Source organism: Hyperolius riggenbachi, chromosome 1, assembly GCF_040937935.1.
Source record: "Hyperolius riggenbachi isolate aHypRig1 chromosome 1, aHypRig1.pri, whole genome shotgun sequence".
NCBI lineage: Eukaryota > Metazoa > Chordata > Amphibia > Anura > Hyperoliidae > Hyperolius > Hyperolius riggenbachi.
This window is the reverse complement of record NC_090646.1, coordinates 261,771,096-261,797,363: the sequence shown is the minus strand read 5'-3', so window position 1 is coordinate 261,797,363 and position 26,268 is coordinate 261,771,096. Positions and strand designations below refer to the sequence as shown.

General features: G+C 42.7%; 1 protein-coding gene across 3 annotated transcripts in view; it reads left to right on the top strand.

Moving 5' to 3' along the window:
• The first annotated feature begins 321 nt into the window (after positions 1-321).
• Positions 322-26,268, top strand: part of COX18 (cytochrome c oxidase assembly factor COX18) — a 47,974-nt gene continuing 22,027 nt past the window's right edge. Inside the window, exons 1-3 of one of the 3 annotated variants that reach the window (XM_068233402.1) lie at positions 322-511; positions 3,025-3,511; positions 17,702-17,802. In XM_068233402.1, coding sequence (XP_068089503.1) covers positions 411-511; positions 3,025-3,511; positions 17,702-17,802 — 689 coding nt within the window. In that variant the 5' untranslated portion in view covers positions 322-410. Of the gene's footprint in view, positions 597-3,024; positions 3,512-17,701; positions 17,803-26,268 lie in introns of all 3 variants that reach the window. The other 2 variants (XM_068233405.1, XM_068233409.1) reach the window with 2 other exon arrangements.

Below are 26,268 nucleotides of genomic sequence, written 5' to 3'. Positions count from 1 at the left end.
AGGTCAGTGATGATTTACCAGCTGATCTCAGCCATGTGACAGACTGTGTACTTGTCACCGCAGCCACACACATCTAATGCAGGGTATGGCACGTAGAGCGCATGCTGAGAAGGGATTTCTCACTTGTCCCGAAGTCCTGGGCTGGTACTGCTCTCCTATCCTAATAGAGTCCCTAAATCGCCTCCTGGTCCAGTGACTTTCCGTCCTACTTGCTTTACAGGGGGTCTGGTGGTCAGGCGCCCCTCCCCCGTTTCAGTGCTCCGTGATTATACAGTCAGTGGTCCCCTCACCCGGCAGAGGAAGCAATGCTCCCTCTCATCTCACCACGTTATTGGTGTGATCGCGACCTCCAGTGTCTCCTTCTATGCAGGTTGCTCTATCGCGTATACTGACTGACAGTCCCCGGCCGGATGACGTCATCAGACCGGGACTCGAACGTGCAAGGGAGGAAGTTAGCAGTCCGGGTAATGAGAGAGCACAGAGCTGTGATCTCCGAAGGAACTGGGCAGGGGTGAGAGGATACTATAGCTTCCTCTGTGCCGATCTCGCAGGGATGAGCACAGGCGAGTACAGGCATGCTTGCTGTGCTTATAAGGGTACCCGAATGTTGATACAATTACAATATTAATATTATTGTATTCATTACTAGCATAGCACCAATGAAAAGCTAAGATCTATGAAGGAGGAACCCCTCAGATCCAGGAGCCTCAGTGCAGTTGTAGCCACTTCATCTCCTTTTCATTACATAAAGTTCTCATAACAGTTTTCAGCCTCACTCACCCCCCTCCCTCCTTCCGGCATTAAAACCTAGATGGGATTGAAGGAGTTTTTATGTGCCTGCGGCAAATGGACTATTTGGGCGCCTCATACGGAGCAGTGCTTTTCAGCGCTGCTAGATTTGGGCGCAGCCATAGACTGTAATGGGAATCGGTCTGTAGCGGCGCTCAGTGAGTAACGTTGGCTCCGTCAAAAGACGGAGCTGAAGTTGCTTAAAAAACACAATAATTCGGCCTCCAGCAATCGCTGGAAGCCAAATTATTTCATTCCCCCACCATCCATGGCGGCCTGGAGGGGGAATAGTAATTAATACGGGCCGGACTTGTGCAGTAGCAGGATCAGCCATATACCAGCTGTATCCTGCGCTCAAGTCTACTGGCGCCGATTTCAAATGTACGCGCCTCATAGGTGCTAATGCAGATTATCAGAGCGCTAGTTTAGGGAACCTCATAGGTAACAGTTCTCCAATGACAGCACCCTCTTACAGCACACACAACAACAGTTTGAGAGGATGCTGTCCACCCAATCACGTTAGCAGAATCTCCCTATGAGGTTTCCTGCTGGGTCCCCTAAAGTAGACTATCGATAATATTGGCTACTAGACATCAAAAGCAGAAATCTTTGCACATTTTTTTTTTTTTTTTGAGAATTATAATTTTGTAAATTATTGTTTTAGAAAGTTATCGTTTTAGAATTTACGTTATTTGCGGTGGAGGAAGGGTTTATTAAGGTTAGGTGCCAGAAAGGGTGTGTTTACGGTTAGGCGTCTGGTGGGGAAGTCTGGTTGGGCATCAGGACAGAGGGTTTTGGGATTAGGCCTCTGGAAGGGGGAGGGGATAACGATAAAACATTGCTATATATGATGTTTTGAAATTTCGGCTTCATCCCGCAGCCCTTTAATACTGTTATTTTAACATATTTATTATTCTAATGGAGATAAAGATGAGGAAACTCTAAAAAACATTGTTATAAACGATATTTTGCAATTTTGGCTTCACCCTGCACCCTTTTTTCCTTGCGCTTTTATTTAATATAGGCTTCCCCATGACCATAGAGCTCAGTAGTTAACTGACTACAAGTGCGCTAAACCAACAGTCTCCAAATGTGGTCTCTGAAGATTACAAAATGTATTAGTTGCGGCCCACAAGCCTTCACTATGCCTTGGTGATAAGTGTGTCTGTAAAAGAAAACCTTAGTCCATCCCTTGCAGCACCAATACGTACCCTGGCCGAAATGACATGAAGACCACAGGTAATGCAGCCAGTTCCATATCAATGGGCAAGTGTGGCTCGCCAAAGTATTGATGCAGGACTGGCTGCATCATCCCTGGGTTTCTTGCAGTTTCAGCCAGGAGGCGGAGGCATGCTGTTACCAGTGAATATGGTTTCTTATTTGCAGGAAATGGGTCGCACGATCACCTGACCTGCATCGCAGAGATCGTATTGGAATCAACAAACGAGTGCTCGCTAGCTTTTGTGGAGGCGCTTTGGGCCACATTAGTAATTAAATTAAGTTTGTGTGAGAAGCTGATCAAATGACAGGCTGATTACAATAAACAACATATTTAGGTAGATAGTCCCCAATACCCGAACAAAATAGTTAGGCAAAGTATTATGGCAACTGCAGACTGAAATTAAAGTTCAGCTACAAAATGACTTATATAGGGATGATATAAGTTCTACAAATTTTTGTAGTAATATGGAGTTAGGGCCCTTTCAAACGGTATTCGTTGTGTCACGTTGCAAGGGACGATATCACATCACAACATGGTGGGGCTTTCAAATTTAGTGCAGTATGGCAGGTTCCAATGTCGTGACACACAGCATGCATCACAGCACCTGTGCGTTAACTGAACAACGTGCATTTACACTTGCAGTGTAGCATACGTTCAGTGTACTGTATACTTCACTGTATAGCCGCACAGCACATCTAATAAGCGGTGTGACTTTTTGCCACTGATGATATTGCAACGTGCACAGTGCATAAGGTCCTATATCGGGACCCTATAGTGTGCTCCATTATACTAGCGTGGATCATGTAACTGTACTGTACATACAGTCAGTGGCCTATATGGGGAAGTATTTTCTTTCATTATTGCATCGTTTCTAAGGGGGATTCTAAGCAGAAACATCACATTTGGTAATAAATGTTTATGGTTGTATATTTATCTATTTTGTTTTTTTCTTGAATATCTTGAATATGCATTATAAATATTTTGTATTTATTCATAACCTTTTTTTCCTTCAGATTGTTGACAATGTTTTGTCATTCACTGAAAAACTTCTCTTTCTGGACCAAGAGCAGCAAATTCCAGGCCTGTGTCTTTCTGCACCCTAGAAGATGTCTGTATGAAAGAACTATTGGACCAGCTGAATACAAATGTCGAAAACAAAGACTAGGACCATTTGCCCAGAATTCATCTAGCATGTATAAGTCTTGCAGCCTCTATGGAATGAACCTCAATCCTGCACTACATTTACACTTGATTACACCTACCAGAAATGTCACTGCAGCCACATTTGTAGCAGCATCGGCTGGCCAAGTGTCTGGTGGTCATGGAGTGTACGCCACACTGGCAGACTCAGCTCCTGTTCACTTGGCTGAAAGTATGCTAATGTCCATCCAAGAAGCTACAGGATTACCATGGTGGGCCAACATTTTATGTACAACCATTGTGCTCAGAACAGCAGTAACCCTCCCTTTGGCCATATACCAGCATTACATTTTAGCTAAGGTGTGTAATTTCTGCTTTCTTGATTTATTATGTTTAACTACTTATTCTTTTACAGACAGAATATCACGTGCCACAAGAGTTCACTTGCCGTCCCAAGGGGCATAGATATTCATCTTTGACATGTAATGCGCGGCGCACGTTGAAGTGCGCACCCGCGACCTCCCACTATTTTATTTCGAAATAATGGTGCATTTTTTCACTTTTGCGTCCATCACTATTTACAAGCTTATAATTTAAAAAAATAATAGTAATATACCCTCTTCACATGCATGTTAAAAAAAGGTTCAGACTCTTAGAGCCCATTTACACTTAATCAGTTTGTATGCGTTAGTACGTTTTTTTTTCCATAGCAGTGCATTGGGAAGATTTCAGTTAAAACGCGTTGTGTGAAAGGAGCCATAGGAAACCATAGGCATTACTGAGAGCAACTGATTAAGTGTAAAAGGGCCCTTAAAGAGAAACTCCAACCTAGAATTGAACTTTATCCCAATCAGTAGCTGATACCCCCTTTTACATGAGAAATATAATGCTTTTCACAAACAGACCATCAGGGGGCGCTGTATGACTGATTTTGTGCTGAAACCCCTCCCATAAGAAGCTCTGAGTACCGCGGTACTCTGGGCAAACTGCCACAATGTAACAATATGTTCACAGACAGGAATTAGCTGTTTACAGCTGTCTCTAACAGCCAAAACAGCTAGGAGCAGCTACATAACCTGCCCACAGTAAAAATTTCACCATGTAATAAATGTCAGAATGTAAATCGGGGAGAGGAAAGATTTTACAATGAGCAAACACTGACTAAATCATTTATACATAATTATGGTAAAAAATGAAGCACTTTTTTTACTACATTATTTTCACTGTTCCTCTTTAAGCAACTATTTGTTGTTTTTTTGTATTGTAATTTTTTTTTTATTAAAACTTTTATTTGGGTATTGTTGGGACAGTGTGGGAGGTAAACTGTTCATTTTAATGTAAGTGTATGCATATATATTTAAAAAAAAAAGGTATGTAGATGTAGTTTTACTATTTGGCCACAAGATGGCCACCGTGAATTTTTTTTGTTTGGTCCTGCAAGCGTAACAAGTACGCTTACAGGAAGTGCAGAGGGACGTAACACTGCAAAAGATTGCGGCTTCTCATAGAAGCTGACGGTCTTTGTAACTGGGACTCAGATCAATGATTGGGAAGTGTGTTTTCATTCATTGATCTCTGGGCTAACAGGCGGCAGCACAGAGTATGCATGATCGTCCGCAAGAGCGCACAGCAGCCTTTTGGATGTAGCAGCTACGTCCAAAAGGCTTAAATGGATAAGTGAAAAAAATACCCCCCCCCCCCCCCATATTAAAAGGAACCTAAACTGAGCAGGATATGTATTTTTCCTCTTAAAATAATACCAGTTGCCTGACTCTCCTGCTGATCCTGTGTCTCTAATACTTTTAGCCACAGCCCCTAATCAAGCATGCAGATCAGGTGCTCTGACTGAAGTCAGACTGGATTAGCTGCATGCTTGTTTCAGGTGTGTGATTCAACCACCACTACAGCCAAAGAGGTCAGAAGGACTGCCAGGCAACTGGTATTGTTTAAAAGGAAACATCTATATCCCTCTCAGTTAAGGTTCCCTTTAATTTCAACCCCTTACTTCCCCCCTCCACTGTAGTTACCAAAATAAAACATTTGTTTAACCACTTAAAGAGAAACTCCAACCAAGAATTGAACTTTACCCCAATGGGTAGCTGATACCCCCTTTTACATGAGAAATCTATTCCTTTTCACAAACAGACCATCAGGGGGCGCTGTATGACTGATATTGTGGTGAAACCCCTCCCACAAGAAACTCTTGAGTACGTATTCCTGGCAGTTTCCTGTCTGTGAGCCTTGCTGCATTGTGGGAAACAGCTGTTTCTCCAACTGCCAAAAAAGCATGCAGCAGCTACATCACCTGCCAACAGTAAAAATGTCACCATGTAATAAATGTCAGAATGTAAATCAGGGATTTAAAAGATTTTACAATGGGCAAACACTGACTAAATCATTCATACATAATTATTGCAACAATGAAGCATTTTTTAATTACATTATTTTCACTGGAGTTCCTCTTTAAGGGCCATGGTCTTAAACCCCCCCTAGTGACCAGGCTATTAAGGCTCGCTGCAGGACCGCAAAACTCAGCACAAAAGTGATTCCCCCCCTTTTCTTCCCACCAACAGAGATTTCTGTTGGTGGGCTATGATCTCTCCCAGGATTTTTTTTAATCAATATTTTTATATATATATATATATATGTATATGTATATGTATATATATATATATGTATATGTATATGTATATGTATATATATATATATATATATATATATATATATATATATATATATATATATATATATATATCAGCACGATAGATCGATATAGCAGTGCTGTACAGCCTCCTAGCGGCGGTCAGCACTTGGAGACTGATAACGGAGTGGAGCTTCGTCATTCAAGCGGAAATGCATGCACTTTGGCATGCGCAATCTCCTGCAAAACCCCGCCCCAGTGATGCTGGGGCTGATGGAGCTTTCACGCCAATTAGCGTGGAGTGGTCGGCAAGAGGTTAAAAAAAAAGTGATAGCATTTAAGAAAAACAATAAACAGTTACGTTGGGGACTCTGCTTTTTAAATATGTCATGAAGGTATATTACTGTTATTTTAGTAAATTAGGGCTTGTAATTATTGACCGGCCGCAAGAAAAAGAAAACAGAAAAAATACACCTTTATTTCCAAATAATATATTGTCACCATACATTGTACTAGGATCATAATTTAAATGTTGTGATAGCCGGGACTAACGGACAAATAAAATGTGGTTTTTTTTATTTATAGTAGCATTGCTTATTTTAAAACAATAGGGGATGGAATTGGAGAAATATATTATTTTTACATTTTTTTTTTCATTGTCTTTTCCATATAAAATGCATAGAAAATAAAGTAATTACTGAAAACAAGTATTGCCCACAAAAACTCTAATTTGTGGCGAAAAAAACAAGGTATAGATAATTTCATTATGATCAGTAGTAATAAAGTTATTGGTGAATAAAAGGGAGGAGTGCCGACAGGTGAAAACTGCTCTGGTCCGTCAGGGTAAAAACCTATTGGGAGTGAACTGGCAGCTATTTCTAGAACATTTTTTTCAAATAATAGTTGATTGAGATGGCAATCTTAGCATTTCTGACATCAAACTTTACTTACAGTGGGTAAAGAAAACCCCATTCCATTTTGTAGCTTGAAATGAAGACACCCCCAAAAGATCCCAACTGTATTTACTTAATGCAACCTATAAAAGTAAAGTGAAAGATGAAATGGCAACAGTTCAGAAAAATATGAAGTCAGAATCATGGAATATGCATAAAGCATCAGCCTTCTGTTTGGGTACTTTGGGGAATCTCCTTTAATTAAAGCCTTGAGTTAGCTGGAAACAGTGCTCCTCTTTCAACTTATCTTATATATCTAGACTGTGCAATGAAACTTAGATAGTGATCACTAGTGATCACTTGACTACAATCAGATTATTTCCACATACTTTTAATAGGCATAAAGTTTAGGGTTTGCTAGGCCACACAGACTTTCACCATTTTTTCCTTCGCTGCTGTATGGCCAATTTTGCTGTTTCTTTCAGGTGATTGTCATGTAGGAAGTTTAACATTCCTCACACTAACATTGTTTCGTCAGAGTGCAGGAGGTTTTCCTCAAGAATTGGACAGTATTTTGTCCCATCTATTTTTCCTTTCATCCTGTGTAATGCCCCAGTCTCTGCTGCAGAGAAGCACGCCCACCCGCTGCTGTTACCCTAATTCTTTACTTTAGGTATGTTATTCTTTGGATGGTGAGATGTAGTATTATTGTTGATTTATATGGTGCCAGCAACTTCCATGGCACTTTACAACAGAATACAGGGTACAGGAATACAAAATAAACAATACAACAGTTAACAATACAAGACAATGGTGAATTGCAGCTGATGCAATGAACAAGTCAACGACAGATTTTAAAGCCCAATCTACACGATTCGATTCGATTCAATTCGATTTGCTATTGCAAAACAATGGCAAATCGAATTGAATAGAATCGAATCCCGATCGGACATGTTGGATTTAATCGGATCGTAAATAGAATCGTAATCGAATCGTACAAAGAATCGTATCGTGTAGATTGGGCTTTACACAGGGGTGAAAGAAATGTGCGCATGATACACAGCATTGAAAGGCAGAAGGGGAAAGAGAGTCCTGGCCAAAAGGCCTTACAGACTAAAGGTTTAAGGAATAGGAAAAGAAGTGAAGGGAAGCTGTGTATGAGATGGTGAAAATGGTGGTCAATGGCTAAAGTGTCCTAGGTAGGAAAGTATACTAGCCTGAAGATGTGAGTTTTCAGATTGTGCTTAAAAAGGATAAGTGTGGGTGAGTGGCGGATGTGTAGATAAAGGGAGTTCCAGAGGACAGAAGAGGATCGAGAGAAGTCTTGTAAGCAGAAGTGAGAAGAGGAAGACATGAGAATATTGTTGATAGAGCCAAAATTGCGTGTAGGATGGTATCTTGAAATAATGTTATTTAAAAAAGAAGCTAGGTTGTAAAGAGCTTTGTAGACAAAAGTCGGGATTTGTATTGGCTTTCCAGCAAGTATACTATTTGGTGTTGATACCAGCTCTTTCCATATGGCCTCAGAATCTTCAGGCTACATGTGTCACAGCTCAAGCAAGACTTAATGTGGCCTTGCCTGAGATGAGGTTTTCTTTCTTTCAATCCTCATAAGCAAACAGCATTTGTGTAATGTTTGTGATCTTGCTTTTAAATGCACCCAGTGACCAGAGTTTGTGATTAATTCACTCACAGACCTTTTTGGTGCTCTTATGGATTGATACAGCCTTTAAAAAAAATTGGATCTATCTCCTGACTTGTGTCTGTCCACATGTTTGTCCCTGAGATTTTGTGACAGCGCTTTCATCACTGATGGCGGATTGTTTTCTTTCAGAAGCGCTATCAAGCATTGGAATGCTTCAGGGATAGCTGTTTTTTGTGCTGAATAATCAATATCATTGCAGTTGATTACTGGTGGAATTAACTTGCTGTGCAATGGAGAAGGTGATTAGTTATACCTGACTGAGATGAAAAGTATTTTTTAGCAGACGGTAATCCTTTATCCGTGCAAATGATATTTTTCTCCTCTGAATAGCTTTTATTATACCTTTCAATTGACTGTTATAAGCTTTATTAAGTAAATACAAGCATTTAATTAACTTTGGGTGGTGTCTGTCCGTCTGGATGCAGGCTTTAATCTTGCCTGTGCCCAGCCACATATGACACAGATAGCCGTGCCAGTGGTAATGTTGTGCGGCCCTGGATGCTGCAATGCATGCCCCGAGATGCCCATTAATGTGGTTATGTTTCTTGGCTGGGGCAACGTGACATCACCATGAGCACAACCATCTGGGTCAGCTGAAGCTGGATCAATGCAAAAGAGAAGCAAGTGCACAATTCTCTGGTATTTTGCTCTAGAGTGCCTCTGTAATCAAAGTCAATAATACATTGTATGTAGCATACAGCAAAGCCACATCCAGGTACATGCAGCTAAAAGTTCAACACTTAAGTCCAATGATCATTAAAGCATCCAGCAAAGCAAACAATAATGCAGGGCAGCCAAGTCACTCTACCGATGGACAGGCGTAACTAGTACAGAGAGGTTGACAGCTGTTTAGCGCTGTTAATCAGTGCTTTGTCATGACAGTGTGGCTGGGACAGGGAAGATGGAGGAACACATACAGACGGGGTCTAGGGAGCTGTTCCACGAAGGTAAATGCTTGTCAACTACCCCCCACCCAGCAGCACACACCTGGCAAATTTTTACTTAAAGTTACTTTTATTCATCTAGCAAGTAATTTTTTGACAGGAAATGACATAGGTGTCTCCCAAAAGATAATAATACGATGTACAAGAGGCATTATTGTAGAAAAAAAAAAAAACATTTCTCAGCTTTTATTTACATTTGAGCAAAAAGTGTCCAGTCCAAAATTATTCATACCCTTTTCAATATTCAATAGAAAGAAAATCAAACGCTTCCTATAATTGCAGACCAGCTTTTTGCATGTCTCCACTGGCATTTTTGCCCATTCATCTTTAGCAATGAGCTCCAAATCTTTCAGGTTGGAGGGTCTTCTTGCCCTCACTCTTTAGCTCCCTCCACAGATTATCAATTGGATTCAAGTCAGGACTCTGACTGGGCTACTGCAAAACTCTTAATGATAACCATTTCTTCACCACTTTTGCTGTGTGTTTTGGGTCATTGTCATTTTGAAATGTTCACTGGTGGCCAAGGCCAAGTTTCTCTGCAGACTGCCTGATGATGTTGTTGAGAATCCTCATGAATTGCTCTTTTTTTCATGGTGTCGTTTACTGTGATTAGGTTCCCTAGTCCATTAGCTGAAAAAAAACCCCAAAGCATTAAGTTCCCACCACCATGTTTGACAGTGGGGATGGTATTCTTTTGGTTTAAAGAGAATCTGTATTGTTAAAATCGCACAAAAGTAAACATACCAGTGCGTTAGGGGACATCTCCTATTACCCTCTGTCACAATTTTGCCGCTCCTCGCCGCATTAAAAGTGGTTAAAAACAGTTTTAAAAAGTTTGTTTATAAACAAACAAAATGGCCACCAAAACAGGAAGTAGATTGATGTACAGTATGTCCACACATAGAAAATACATCCATACACAAGCAGGCTGTATACAGCCATCCTCAAGAGATCATTTGTGTGTTTCTTTCCCCCTGCAGCTATCTTCCACTGAAGTGTCAGGCTATTTCTTCCTGCAGAGTCGAGACAGCTGTGCCTGTATGTAATTCCTCAGTATGTGAAAGCCCAGCCAGCTCAGAGGAGGATTTATCCAGCTTGTAAAAGATGATAGAACAGAGAGAAGCTGCACTAATCTAAATATCACACAGGCAGTGTGCAGAGAGGGGCCTGGATAGGGGAGTTCATAGCAGAACCACAACACTGAAGAACTTGGCAGCCTTCCAGACACAGGCCTGACAAGTCTGACAAGAGAGAGATAAGTTGATTTATTACAGAGATGGTGATAGTAGAACGTGCTGCAGTAAGCCAGAACACATTAGAATAGCTTTTGGAACTTGTAGGATGATAAAAAACAGGATGCAATTTTTGTTACGGAGTCTCTTTAAGGCTTCCCCTTCCCCTTTTTTTTTTTACGCAAAATTTTTGTTTCATTTGACCATAACACAGAAGACCAGAAGCCTTCTTCTTTGTCCAGATAAGCATTTGCAAAGGCCAAGCAAGCTTTTGTGTGCCTTATCTGGAGTAGTGGTGCCCTCCTTGGTCTGCATCCGTGGATGCTGGATTGTCTGCCTTGAGACATTGCCACCAGCAGAGCCCAGATTCACCAAGGTGGTGATTCTTGGATTCTTTTTCACCTCTCTCACTATCCTCCTGACCAGCACAGGTGTCACTTTTGGCTTCCAACCACGTCCACAGTGCGGAACATCTTGTATTTTTTAATAATACTTTGCACTGTAGCCACTGGAACTTGAAAACATTTAGCAGCCACAATGCACAGCCGCAGGTCCTCACTGTGCTCCTTTGTCTTAGCCATGACTGTCCACAGACCAACTGCAGAGAGCTGCTATTTTTTACCTGTTGAGTTGATTAAAACAGCTGTTCCCAATTAATCAGGGTAATTATGATGCTTTAGAACAGCTTGAACTATTTGGAATGGTATAGAACTTTGGATTTTCCCACAGACTGGGAGCGTTTGTGAAGGGTATGAATAATTTTGGACTGGACACTTTTTACTCAAATGTAAATAAAAGCTGAGAAATGTTTTTTCCACAATAATTCCTCTTGTACATCTTCTTAAAGGGACACTTAAGTCAAACAAAAAAAATGAGTTTTACTCACCTGGGGCTTCCAATAGCCCCCTGCAGCTGTCCGGTGCCCTCACTGTCTCCCTCTGATCCTCCTGGCTCCACCGGCAGCCACTTCCTGTTTCGGTGACAGGAGCTGACAGGCTGGGGACCCGAGTGATTCTTCGTGTTCCTGGCCGAAATAGCGCCATCTATGCTGCTATAGCATATATCATATACCATATAGCAGCATAGAGGGTGCTAATGTGTCTGGGAACGTGAAGAATCACTCGCTTCCCCAGCCTGTCAGCTCCTGTCACCGAAACAGGAAGTGGCTGCCGGCGGGGCCAGGAGGATTGGAGGGAGACGGCGAGGGCACCGGACAGCTGCAGGGGGCTATTGGAAGCCCCAGGTGAGTAAAACTCATTTTTTTTTGTTTGACTTAAGTGTCCCTTTAATAACTTTTTGGAGACACCTATGTCATTTCCCATCAAAAAATTGCTTACTGGTTGAATAAAAGTAACTTTAAGTCAAAATTTGCCAGGGGTATGAATAATTATGGGCCGCAAAAAAAAAAAAAAAAAAAAAAAAAAAAAAAAAAAAATATATATATATATATATATATATATATATATATATATATATATATATATATATATATATATATATATATATATATACACATATACACACACACAAAGTGGGATGCGCAAGTTTGGGCAACCTTGTTAATCGTCATGATTTTTCTGTCTAAATCGGTGATTGTTGTGATTAAAAAAATGTCAGTTAAATATATCATATAGGAGGTGCACACAGTGATATTTGAGAAGTGAAATGAAGTTTATTGGATTTACAGACAGTGTGCAATATTTGTTTAAACAAAATTAAGCAGGTGCATAAATTTGGGCACCACAAAAAAGAAATGAAATTGATATTTAGTAGATCCTCCTTTTGCAGGAATTACAGCCTCAAAACGCTTCCTGTAGGTTCCAATGAGAGTCTGGATTTTGGTTGAAGGTATTTTGGACCATTCCTCTTTACAAAACATATCTAGTTCATTCAGGTTTGATGCCTTCCGAGCATGGACAGCTCTCTTTAACTCACACCACAGATTTTCAATTATATTCAAACTGAGATGGCCATTTCAGAACATTGTACTTGTTTCTCTGCATGAATGCCTTAGTGGATTTTGAGCAGTGTTTAGGGTCGTTGTCTTTTTGAAAGATCCACTCCTGGCGCAGATTCCGCTTTGTCACTGATTCCTGGACATTGGTCTCCAGAATCTGCTGATACTGAGTGGAATTCATGCGTCCCTTAACTTTGACGATTCCCAGTCCCTGCACTGGCCACACAGCCCCAAAGCAAGATGGAACCACCCCCACATTTTATTGTAGGTAGCAGGAGTTTTTCTTGGAATGCTGTGTTCTTTTCCCTCCATGCATAACGCCCCTTGTTATGGCCAAATACCTCAATTTTAGTTTCATCAGTCCACAGCACCTTGTTCCAAAATGAAGCTCGCTTGTCCAAATGTGCTTTAATATACCTTAAGCGGCTCTGTTTGTGGGCGGAGAAAAGGCTTCCTCTGCAACACTCTCTCATACAGCATCTCCTTATGTAAAGTGCGCTGAATGGTTGAACGATGCACAGTGCCTCCATCTGCAGCAAGATGATGTTGTGGGTCTTTGGTGCAGGTCTGTGGGTTGACTCTGACTGTTCTCACTATTTGTCGCTTCTGTCTATCCGAGATTTAACTTGAACTGAGCCTGTGGTCTTCGATCTCTTCAATATGTTCCTAACTGTGGAACAGACAGCTGAAATCTTTTAGACAGCTTTCTGTATCCTTCCCCTAAACCATGATGGTGAGCAATCTTTGTCTTCAGGTCATTTGAGAGTTGTTTTGAGACCCCCATGTTACTACTCTTCAGAGAAAATTAAGAGGAGGGAAACTTACAATTGACCCCCCCTTGAATACTCTCTCATAATTGGATTCACCTGTGTATGTAGGCCAGGGGTCACTGAGCTTACCAAGCCAATTTCAGTTCCAATAATTAGTTCTAAAGGTGTTGAAATCAATAAAATGACAACCGTGCCCAAATTTATGCACCTTCCTAATTTTATTTAACCACCCTGGCGTTCTATTAAGATTGCCAGGGCGGCTGCGGGAGGGTTTTTTATTTATAAAAAAAATCTATTACATGCAGCCAACTGAAAGTTGGCTGCATGAAAGCCCACTAGAGGGTGCTCCAGAAGCGTACTTCTGATCGCGGGAGGCGATCAGAAGTACGCTTCTGGAGCACCCTCTAGTGGGCTTTCATGCAGCCAACTTTCAGTCTGCTGCATGTAATAGATTTTTTTTATAAATAAAAAACCCTCCCGCGATGAGCGGCCCTCCTTGTTTTGCTTTCCTCGTCGCCATGGCGACGAGCGGAATGACGTCATGGACGTCAGCCGCCTCCGATCCAGCCCTTAGCGCTGGCCGGAACTGATTGGTCCGGCTGCGCAGGGCTCGGGCGGCTGGGGGGACCCTCTTTCGCCACTGCTCGCGGCGGATCGGGTAGCACACGCAGCTGGTAAAGTGCCGGCTGCGTGTGCACCTTTTTATTTGAAGAAAATCGGCCCAGCAGGGCCTGAGCGGCACCCTTCGGCCGTAATGGACGAGCTGAGCTCGTCCATACCGCTAAGGAGGTTAAACAATTATTGTGCACTTTCTGTAAATCCAATAAACTTCATTTCACTTATCAATTATCACTGTGTGTGTCTCCTATATGATATATTTAACTGACATTTTTTATCATAACAACCAGAGATTTATACAGGAAAATCATGACTATTAACAAGGCTGCCCAAACTTTCGCATCCCACTGTATATATATTTTGCTGCTTAGATCCCTTTAATAACGCATATTCCTTCATTTAGCATCAATAATGTCTAGAAGTCTTTTGTGATAGTTGTGGATGAGGGACTTTTTCACTTCAAGTGACTTTTTCCAGAAGTTTTTCCATGCTTGTCTAAGTGCTGTTTTGCATATTTAAAGGGAACCTTAACTGAACGGGGGGTAAAGAGTTTTACTTACCTGGGGCTATTACCAGCCCCCTGCAGCAGTCCTGTGCCCTCGGCACTGCTCTGGAATCCTCTGGTCCCCCACTGTCACTTAGTTTCGTTTTTGACGACTCACCAGTCGCCGGCCGCCATGCGTATTATTGGACGCATTCACCAATGCAATTAGTGCTATTGCGGACCGCAACGCGTCCAAAAATACGCGTTACCGCATATCTACGCGTGCGGAATGCGGCAACGCGTATTTTTGTACGCGTTGCGGTCCGCAATAGCGCTAATTGCATTGGTGAATGCGTCCAATAATACGCATGGCGGCCGGCGACTGGTGAGTCGTCAAAAACGAAACTAAGTGACAGCGGGGGACCAGAGGATTCCAGAGCGGCGCCGAGGGCACAGGACTGCTGCAGGGGGCTGGCAATAGCCCCAGGTAAGTAAAACTCTATACCCCCCGTTCAGTTAAGGTTCCCTTTAAGTGGGATATGACATTGGCAAAGTAATTGCTTTTTTCTTGCAACTCAATCATGCCACCCAGGTGCCTCCTTATTGTGTATTTCTTTGCACCCTAAACAATTCTTCTGAATTGAGTTGTTTTTATTTTTCTTACTGATCATGACTTTGTGTCAACAGAATCTCTCAATTTCCACATTTTTATCAGTGTTTAAACACTGCTGGTATTCTCAAGTGTTTGGAAATCTATTTACTGTATATCTTTTCCTGTTTTATAAAGTTGAACAACCTTCTGTCTCAGGGTCTTCAACAGATCCTTTGCTTTCCTCTATGGCCCAAATGTGCATGTGACTGTCTGGAGCCCAGAATTTCACTCTTTGTATACACAGTACACTACTGTAGTTGCAAGCAAGAGTGGACCCTTAACCAGCTGAGCGGTCTGGACGAGCTCAGCTCGTCCAACACCGCCAGCGGCTGCCGCTCAGGCCCTGCTGGGCCGATTTTAATGAAATAAAAAGCAGCACACGCAGCCGGCACTTTGCCAGCCGCGTGTGCTGCCTGATCGCCGCCGCTCTGCGGCGATTCGCCGCGAGCAGCGGCGAAAGAGGGTCCCCCCAGCCGCCTGAGCCCAGCGTAGCCGGAACAAAAAGTTCCGGCCAGCGCTAAGGGCTGGATCGGAGGCGGCTGACGTCAGGACGTCGGCTGACGTCGATGACGTCACTCCGCTCGTCGCTATGGCGACGATATAAGCAAAACAAGGAAGGCCGCTCATTGCGGCCTTCCTTGTTTATTCTGGGCGCCGGAGGCGATCGGAAGATCGCCTCCGGAGCGCCCTCTAGTGGGCTTTCATGCAGCCAACTTTCAGTTGGCTGCATGAAATAGTTTTTTTTTTATTTAAAAAAAACCCTCCCGCAGCCACCCTGGCGATTTAATCAGAACGCCAGGGTGGTTAAAGAGAATCTGTATTGTTAAAATCGCACAAAAGTAAACATACCAGTGTCTTAGGGGACATCTCCTATTACCCTCTGTCACAATTTCACCGCTCCCCGTCGCATTAAAAGTAGTCAAAAACAGTTTTAAAAAGTTTGTTTATAAACAAACAAAATGGCCACCAAAACAGGAAGTAGGTTGATGTACAGCATGTCCACACATAGAAAATACATCCATACACAAGCAGGCTGTATACAGCCTTACTTCTGAATCTCAAGAGATCACTTGTGTGTGTTTACCTTCTGTCCCCAGCTTCTCTCATGCACTGAACATTACAGGCTTCCTGCAGACAGCTCTACCTATGTCGTTAATTCCTCAGTATGTGACAGACCAGCTCCTTTCACAGCCTCCAGAGGAGGATTTTTATCCAGCTCTCTTCTATCACTGATAAGATAGCAGAGAAGCTGCTGGCTTATGTAAATAAAACACACACTGGAGTGTGCATAGAGGAACAGTTCAACACTGAAGAACTTGGCAGCCTTCCAGACACAGGCTGACAAGTCTGACAGGGGAAAGATACATTGATTTATTACAGAGATGGTTATAGTAGAAAGAGCTACAGTAAGCCAGAACACATAAGAATAGGTTTAGGAACTTGTAGGATGGTAGAAAAAACGTTGTAATTTTTGTTACAGAGTCACTTTAAAGAGACTCCGTAACAAAAATTGCATCCTGTTTTTTATCATCCTACAAGTTCCAAAAGCTATTCTAATGTGTTCTGGCTTACTGCAGCACTTTGTACTATCACAGTCTCTGTAATAAATCAATGTATCTTTCCCTTGTCAGACTTGTCAGCCTGTGTCTGGAAGGCTGCCAAGTTCTTCAGTGTTGTGGTTCTGCTATGCACTCCCCCCTCAGGGGGGAAAGAAACACACAAATGATCTCTTGAGATTCAAAAGGAAGGCTGTATACAGCCTGCTTGTGTATGGATGTATTTTCTATGTGTGGACATACTGTACATCAACCTACTTCCTGTTTTGGTGGCCATTTTGTTTGTTTATAAACAAACTTTTTAAAACTGTTTTTAACCACTTTTAATGCGGCGGGGAGCGGCAAAATTGTGACAGAGGGGAATAGGAGATGTCCCCTAACGCACTGGTATGTTTACTTTTGTGCGATTTTAACAATACAGATTCTCTTTAATATCCAATTAACCTGTGTGTGTCAATTTGTGTGTATACAGTATTATCAGGCCAAAACTTCAAGCATATGTGAACCCTTGATTAGAGCTATTAGGGTGCTGCCACTTGGTATTATGATGTTAAGAAAACAAACAATTGTGATACAGTAGAATCTCATTTTAGTAGACTCTGATATAGTAAACCTCTGGATATAGTAAACTCAGTCCTCAGGTTGCAGCAAATGTGTCTGTATAAATATACACTGTGTGTATAATATATATATATATATATTAGTAAACTACTTTTCCTGGTTCCTTGGAGTTTACTATAAGGGGATTCTACTGTGATAAATGGCTCCACCCAACCATTAACTGTAAATGAAAGGGAACATTTTGAGCATGGTCTATATTTTCTTAAAAAAAAAAAAGAAAAAAAAAAAGTCCAGGCAAAATGTTGGAGATAGGTTTTTGAGATGTTGAAGGAATCCAGAGCACCATGAGGAATTCCCCCCACCCCTTACCACATGCAGTATTTCCTAGAATCAGAAATGTTATGCAATTGTTAATGAGCATTATATTTTTATTTTCCTAATGAAAGAAATGTTTGCTCCATGAAACTATGTACAACTTATGATAGCATAATAACCACTTTGATTTGATTTACTTTAATATATTTCTTTTTTAGCCAGGTGGAAAATTTGCAGTCTGAAATCAAAAATCTAGCAAAAGAGCTCAATCATGAAGTGTTAGTCTACGGCAAGCAGCATGGCTGGAATGAAAAAGTTGCCAAGTAAGTATATTCTGTCTAAATGATGAAAAACAGAAAGCAATGGGAGAGCCCAATATAGAGTAGTATGTTATGACAATGGGTGGGATTGGATAATCATGAAAGAATAGTGCTCACAAACATAGGTAAAACACTGTATAGGCAGGTGGTGAAGCTGGACCTGTCCCACGCTGGTTAAGAAGTTGCTTTCTGTAGTGTAGAAACAACACCCCTCCACCTAGGGTGGACTCCACTATTTGTTTAACAAAAGGGAACCGAGGCGCCAGTATAGAATAAAATTAATTAAAAATAGTAAGAAAAAAAGAGACAGCGGCGAACTTACCTCTAACAGTTGGACTCAACAAGTCTGGATTCGAAAAACACTATTAGTACAGTCATATCATTTAATATCAATTCTGTCAAATACCATTCATTTGTATATTAAACATCTACCCAATAACTTTATGCTTTAACTGAGATTATTGTGGCTGATTTGTGTAAAACTATGAAGAATCTGACATGTAAAACAGAGAAGGGAGATAAAGCCCAGCAGTGCTGTGCAGTACAGAAAGATCAGGTAGGAACAAATGATGCTGTCCAGGTATGCTGCGCCTTGCTATAGTATATAGGACTAGTGCAATGTGAAAGTAACAGAGGCTGTAGGAAAGTGAGTAAAAGTAAATAATGACCTGCTGATCCAAGTGTAAGAGCTTGGCATCTCCATGGCGACCTAGCTCAGGGAGAAGTGCATTGTAGTGCTCCCGGGCATTCAGTAACCAATCACGCCGGCTATGTTGTTAAGGAGGGGCTAAAACATCACATGGTTAATAGGGAATAACAAATCCTGGTGGAGATGAGGGCTGGGTTCTACATGTTGAGCTAGTGAACAAACCGGAAGGGGAAGCAGGTGTGACTTAAAACGCCATAGGCAGTAAGGGCAAATTTGCCTTCACACTAGTCGATGCTGTGCGACAGATGGGGGTGATAATAAGCAATACAGCAAAGTCCCCATTATCCAGAACTCAGGTAACCGGAAGTCTCAACTAACCGGCATGCCTGAGAGATAACGGGGACGGTGTTCTTGAGGCTTTTTAAATACTTTAATGAGCCTCCTGCGATGTCTAGTAGCCTCTCTGAATCACCTAGCGGCTTCCGGCGTCCGTGCGTGCACGTTAGCGTGTCATGTGACTCGATGCTGGTCAGCTGACATGCTGGCTTCCGTGCACCCGGAAAGCCAATAGCAGCCCGCTAGCTGATGCAGAAAAGCTGCTACACATCGCTGGAGGCTTGGTAAGTATCTAGGGGGAGGTTTGTGCATTTGATGCCGGCTCAAGCAACCGGCAAACACATGTATTATTATTATTTATTGTATTTATAAAGCGCCAACATATTACGCAGTGCTGCACAATAGATAAATGGGTTAACATACAAGGTAGAACATACAGAAAACTCACAACAAAACAAGATCATGCAAATTATTTGATAACAATACAGAGTCATAGGTCAAACTGACTGTTCTAGTCCACGAGAGGGGTGATTGTCAGTAAAATTGCATAATCAAGCTGGAAACACTAGGGAGGAGGGCCCTGCCAAAGGCTTACAATCTAAAGGGTGGGGGTGGAAACAATGGGCTTGATTCACCAAGCGGTGCAAAGTGTTTGCACGCTGGTGAAAAGGCCCTTATCACGCCTAAACTCACTTTAGGCATGATAAGAAGAAACTCGCGCGAAGTTACCGCGCGTACGTGCGTAAGTGCGCGCGCAGCACCCGACGCTTCGCGCGAAGCTCCCATTAAACCCTATGGGACTTTGCGCGCGCTCACGCGCGGTAACTTCGCGCGAAGAGCAGGAAAAAGCGGTGATAACTCAGTGGTGAAAAGGTCATCACGCCTAAAGTCTTTTAGGCGTGATAACTGGGTTATCACCGCTTTGTGAATCGAGCCCAATAGGTGCATCAAGTGATCCCTGCTGGTGCCGGATATTAGGGACTCCGCTGTATTTATTTTTTGTGGGGGGAAATTAAAGACTTATTTAGTTAGATTTATTTTGTGTGAGGGAGAAAGTAAAGACTTACCAGCAAGCACATGTATCCGGCAATTCCCACCAGTGATTTGTGCAAGGGGGAAAGTAAAGACTTATTCATACTGTAGCAGAAAGAAAAATAATGTGTAAAAATGTAATCTTGTGTAAAGGGCTCTTATAATCGGGCTTCATAATGTCTATGTTTTACTGACATCTAGTGGTTGAAAAGAAAAATAGCATTGATTAGAACAATACACAGTTCACCTGGGATAGATCACACAAAACTGACTTTTTGACAGTGGTAGAAATGTTGATCTGGGTAATGTTTACACATGATTATTGTACAATGGTTAGACACCTTAGGCCCCATTCACAGTTGCGTTTTTGCAAGAAACGGAACGGATGTCCGGATCCGTTCCGTGCGCATCCGGACCGGATACGTACGGTTGCACTCAGGATCCGGTCCGGATCCGTTCCGGTTTTTCATCAGTAGGTGATCAGGTTGATATCCGGATCCTTTTTTAAAGAGATACAGACTATATACATTCTTGGGGTCTGGGAGGTCTGCAGAAGCCCTGGGGTCATTGTCGGAGACAGCCTGATGTGTGGAGACCATCCTTGGATATAGAGACTGCAGTTTGGACCATGGATCCAATGTTTTTGTACTCATTTTACTTGGGAATTGTCTCCTTTTTGATTTTTACCTATACTATGTGGGAAGAAGGCGTGCTCCTCGCAGGAGATGGTGGGTGTACCAGGCAGGTAGCTGCTGCACCTGTAGAATCAGGTCCTCAGGTGTGTAGGGCCTCACCTCTTCGTCCGACATGCTGCCAAATATCTCCAGCCACAAGTCACTGCTGTTCCACTCCTCAAACGCTGGGCCCATGAAAATGCATAGGAAGTGGGTAGAACGTCCAGATTTTTTATAGCCAATGTGTTGCCTCCTTTCCGTTTCTCATTGGTTCAGCTGTGCGGATGGTGCAGTCAGGATCCGGTCCGGGTGCGGCGGCCGGATCCGACGTACGTGAATAGAGCAAGTTGGAAAAGTGTCCGGAGTCCGTATCCGGTCCGAATCCGGTCCGCGTGGAACGGACGAGTATGTACGCATCCATAGACTATCATTGGATTGCCAAACGTCCTTTCCGTTTGTACAGTATATGTTACGGATCCGATCCGGAAAATCCTGACTGCTAACGCAAATGTGAACCCAGCCTTAGTCCTTAACCAATTCAGAAATTGACGACCTGTGTGTGTGGGGAGGTGTGCATAGGCTTACTGCACCTCCCGGTGCCTTGCGTCTCCTTCTGTGCATCTAAAGATATACAAAGATGAATCCGCACTCCCAATACAAAGTGGTGTGCAAGCCACAGGATAAAATAAAGATCCAATAAGAAGTCAAGAAACAGAAATCCTGGATGGATAGAAGCTGCACCACCAAAGTGTGTACTCAAATAATCTTTATTCAAAAACACTAAGCACATTTAAAAGCATTTAAAATGGAGTGCATTGCACCACAAAAGCAAGCCCTCACAGCACAATAAGATGTGAGGAAATGCCAAAAATAACATTCTGCGCACACCCCTAGCCTATCACACGGCCGGATTAACAGTGCCATCTACTTATAAGCGACCCCTTACCCACAATCCTTCGCTCCTGACGAAGTGGTCACGTGGACCACGCCACGCGTGTAACTCTGTGTGCCTCCCTCCGCCCTCATCTCCATGCTGGCATGACTTCATATTGGACCCCGTCCTGGGATTATGTATGTATATCACCAATAACGCTATTCACCATTATGTGCACTGTCCATCTCAATTTTCAATCACTGCTCTATGTATGTTTGTGAGCATATTCAGACTTTCAGACAGTAAATACTAATTTACTGTTTCTGACTTATATGCACCTGTTGGATATTTGTTCAGGCACTTGCATGGATGTCACGATGACTATTGAGTCAATTCTAAGAACAGTTCCCCTGGACCCGGGTCCCATTTTTCCATACTGTGATCTATTTTAGATCACAGATGGTTAACGCGCAGCATAGAAGGGCTAATCATATATTTGTGAGGTGAGGCATTATTGTTATTTTTGGTATTTCCTCACATCTTATTGTGCTGTGAGGGCTTGCTTTTGTGGTGCAATGCACTCCATTTTAAATGCTCTTAAATGTGCTTAGTGTTTTTGAATAAAGATTATTTCAGTACACACTTTGGTGGTGTAGCTTCTATCCATCCAGGATTTCTGTTTCTTGACTTCTTATTATTCCTTCTGTGCATCTGTAACCGGCCCTGTTCTAAAGCCCTAATTGGCGCAGTATGTCCGCCGGAGTACGCACGCACTCCCGCAAGAAGACGTAGTCGGAGGGCAGGGTCACCAGGTACCCAAGCGGATATACTGCGCATGCGCATTTACTATGTCCGGGTCAGGTGACTGTGCTCGCCCACTGCGTCTTTCTGCGGGAGTGCGGACATACTGCGCCAACCAAAGCTTTGGAACAGGGTTGGTTACAGATGAACAGAAGGAGACGCCAGGCCACGGAAGGTGCGGTAAGCCTATGCGCACCTCTCCACACACACACAGGGCGTCAATTTCCGAATCGGTTAAGGACTAAGGTAAGTCCGAATCGGTTAAGGTACTTTACGTGCCCAACACAAAACCATATGCAATATACTCACCAACAGATGGGAGATCTTGCAAAAAGATCCTTATCTAAAACCGATTTTATTAAATACACCCATGCTGAGCCAAAAATCTTTAAACTATATTGGCCCAAAACATATTAAAAGTAGAACGAACTACCAACTCAATACCAGTATGTACACATGAATAAGGGGCGTTTCCCTGGAAAAAAAATGTTAGCCCTCAATTCAAATATCACTAATATTTACTATCCTATCCTCTCCAATATCAATTGTGGATCCCAATATGTCATATATGTGATTTCCTGCCCTTGGCCAACACGAGAGGAATATTATTAAATGCTATCCTCTTCATAGCCTGTCCACCATTTTAAAAATGTCCACAATAATGATCTTACTGATTTTCATATAATCCCCATTGAAATCATAAACTCATCTGTACCTAACGCTCTTGATATCTTATGCAAACGAGAAATGCATTGGATTCAGGTTTTAAAAACATTGAACCCTGAAGGCCTCAATGAAGAACTGGAGAAATCATTCATTTCTAATGAATTTCCATTTAATCCATCATTGTACCCTAAATAAAAAAAAGTTGTAAAAAGAGTCACCCTCTTTTAATCATTATGATTCATTCAAACATCACTTTTATTCTATTTTTATTGGTGCGGTACTGCGCAGGCGCAGAACTACTGCGCCTCCGCGGTACCGTCCTGATGACTTCAGAGAGACCACGTGACCCGTGCGGTGGAGTGCAGAAGAAGCCGACCTGGGTGGTCGACTGCTCCAGCGGAGAAGACCGGGAACCACCGGAGCTGCGGCGAGGGCACAGGACGGCTGCCACGGGCTGGAGGGAGCCCCAGGTAAGTGGATCTTTTTTTAAAAAAAAAAAAAAAAAGCTTGGATGTATCCTTTAAGTCATGCCTGCTTCCCCTTCCGGTGTAATTACTAGATCAACATGCAGAGTAAATTTTCAAGCATATCTCACATGTTCAATGTTCCACTTCTCGGACGTCGACCGTGGCCAGCGGGGGACATCAGCAAGGGTATGTAGTAGGTCTGGAGTCCAATTTGCAAACTGAATTAAAGGTATTGCACCATAAAGGCGCTCTCTTCTCCCTCCTTTTTCTGATACAGACACTTGTCAAATCCCACCACTGAGAGAGCTGCACTGGATGCTACATTTCCTCCTTTCAGTGTCTGACACTGGCATTGGAGAACTGATTCACTTTGGACATAATATTCTTTAGTCCTGGTTGTAACACTTAGTGTGCATATATTTGTCTATTGTGACACCCAAAAATTGCCTGAGGGAGTGGGTTTTTCGCAGAGAAGGGTCACATTGGAGTTTTATTCAAACGTTGACATAAAAAGTTATTTTTTTGAACATTTATTTGTCAAGTCCGACAAATTTTATTCCTTTTTACTATTTTTAATTAATTTAACCTCCCTGGCAGTACGCAGTTTATGAGGCTGCATCCGCGGGAGGGATTTTTAGAACAAAAGTTGTTTGAAACTTTGTAGCTAGCACTAGGCTAGCTACCTGTGTCCCCCAAGTACCCCAGCACCTATCTGCTCCCCCCGATCGCCGCCGGCAACACTTACCCGTTCACGATCCAACGAGAGCCTCAGCTTCCTAATTAGCTTCAGTCGTCGCTATGGCGACAATCGGGCATGACGTCATGCGCAGTCCCGATTCTCCCCATAGCGAAGCCTGGAGCTGATCGTGAGGCTGCGCCATCGCAGGATCCCTGGGGGGTATGTAATGTGGTGGGGATCGGTGGGAGAGCGTAGGCACTTGGGGGGGCAGAGGTAGCTAGCCAAGTGCTAGCTGAAGACTATTGCACAATTTTTATTTTAAAAATTCATCCCTGGGCCATGCGATCCCCTGCGGCAGCTAGCCCGACACTGTGTCAGGCTTAGCGCCAGGGAGGTTAATCCTATACTGGCACCTCGGTTCTTTTTTGTTAAACAAATACTGTCTAAATGGTTACACTTACAGGGGAATCAATTACATAAAAACACAGCCCCGAGGGTTAAAACTCCCACTTGTCTAGTGCAAGTATTTGTCCTAATTTTTTAACACATCTCTAGGTTGGCGACTCCCTGTGATCTCTAGTGCTGCATACTAGGAACAAAATTTAATCCATGATTGCTGAGAAGCACTTCAGCTCTATGCATTGCTGGGATTAATAGCAAACCTTATTTCAGCAGGCTTACATATAAACATTTAACACAAATGAGTGCAAAATACAGCCCGACTCCTAGCAGAAACTGTAATGTGAGAGTGTCCAAATTTGTTGCCAGGCTGTGGATTAGTCCAGGTGTAGTAATATTCTCCTGCTCTGTGCAGCAAATACTTAACACATCAAGGTGTAGATTTCTAAGCAGTCCATACGCCACAGAAGAGTACAGATTGCAGGCTTGCAAAAAAGTACAAATTCAGCTTCAGTCAATTTGAATAGTCTTAGCAGGCTGCAAATTTTGATGGAAAGAAGCATTTTAACCACTTTACATCCAGACCTTGTTTCCCACTTATGGACCAGAGCAGTTTTGACAGTTTAACTGTGTCCTTATTTAATCAGAAATAACTTTATCCCTTCTTATGACACAGAAATAAAATATATATTGCTTTTTTCAAGACAAACTAAGCTTTCATTGTATGTCATTCTTTTCCTCGAACAATTTTGTTTTCTATGAATTTTAATGGGAAAACAAGGAAAAAATAGAAAAAACACATTATTTCTCAGTTTTACCAATTCCAGTTTAAAAATAAAAAGTGCTACTGTAGATAAAAAAAAAACACAAATTGTGTTTGGCTATTCTTACTTCTTATTCTTATTAAGAATTATTAAGAATTATTATTATTATTAAGAATTCTTATTCTTATCGCTTATCACAAAACTTAGATTATGTTCCTGTCACAATTTATGGTGAAGATATTTGATTCTGAAATAATGGTACAGAGTGTATTTTTCACTATGAACTGAGAAAATAAAAGTATTTTTAATGGTAAAAATCAATCTCATTAGCTCAGGAAACATATATTCCCTTTCACCAATTAGTGCTGCATCAGAAAGTGCCAGAAATGTGCACAGGAGCAAGCCCAATCCTGCACTGCACTGTTTCTGCTACAAGACGTATATCTACTGACCTGTGGCTTAGATGAAGTCACAGAGGACGTAGATATACTGTAGTGGTGGATAAAGTGGTTAATAGCCTGAAAGAAAAGTATTTTAACCACTTGAGGACCCACCCTTTACCCCCCCCTTAAGGACCAGCGTTGAATTCTGTGATCTGTGCTGGGTGGGCTCTACAGCCCCCAGCACAGATCAAACACCAGGCAGAGAGATCAGATCACCCCCCTTTTTCCCCACTAGGGGGATGATGTGCTGGGGGGGTCCGATCTCTCCTGCCTGCGTGTGGCTGGCGGGGGGCACCTAAAAGCCCCCCTCCGCGGCAAAATTCCGCTTCCCCCTCTCCTACCTGGTCCCCTGGTGATCGGGGCTGCACAGGACGCTATCCGTCCTGTGCAGCCTGTGACAGGACGTTCCCTGTCACATGGCGGCGATCCCCGGCCGCTGATTGTCCGGGGGTCGCCGATCTGCCTTACGGCGCTGCTGCGCAGCAGCGCCGTACAATGTAAACAAAGCGGATTATTTCCGCTTGTGTTTACATTTAGCCTGCGAGCCGCGATCGGCGGCCCGCAGGCTATTCACGGAGCCCCCCGCCGTGAATTGACAGGAAGCAGCCGCTCGCGCGAGCGGCTGCTTCCTGATTAATTAGCCTGCAGCCGGCGGCGCAGAACTGCGTTGCTGGTCCTGCAGCTG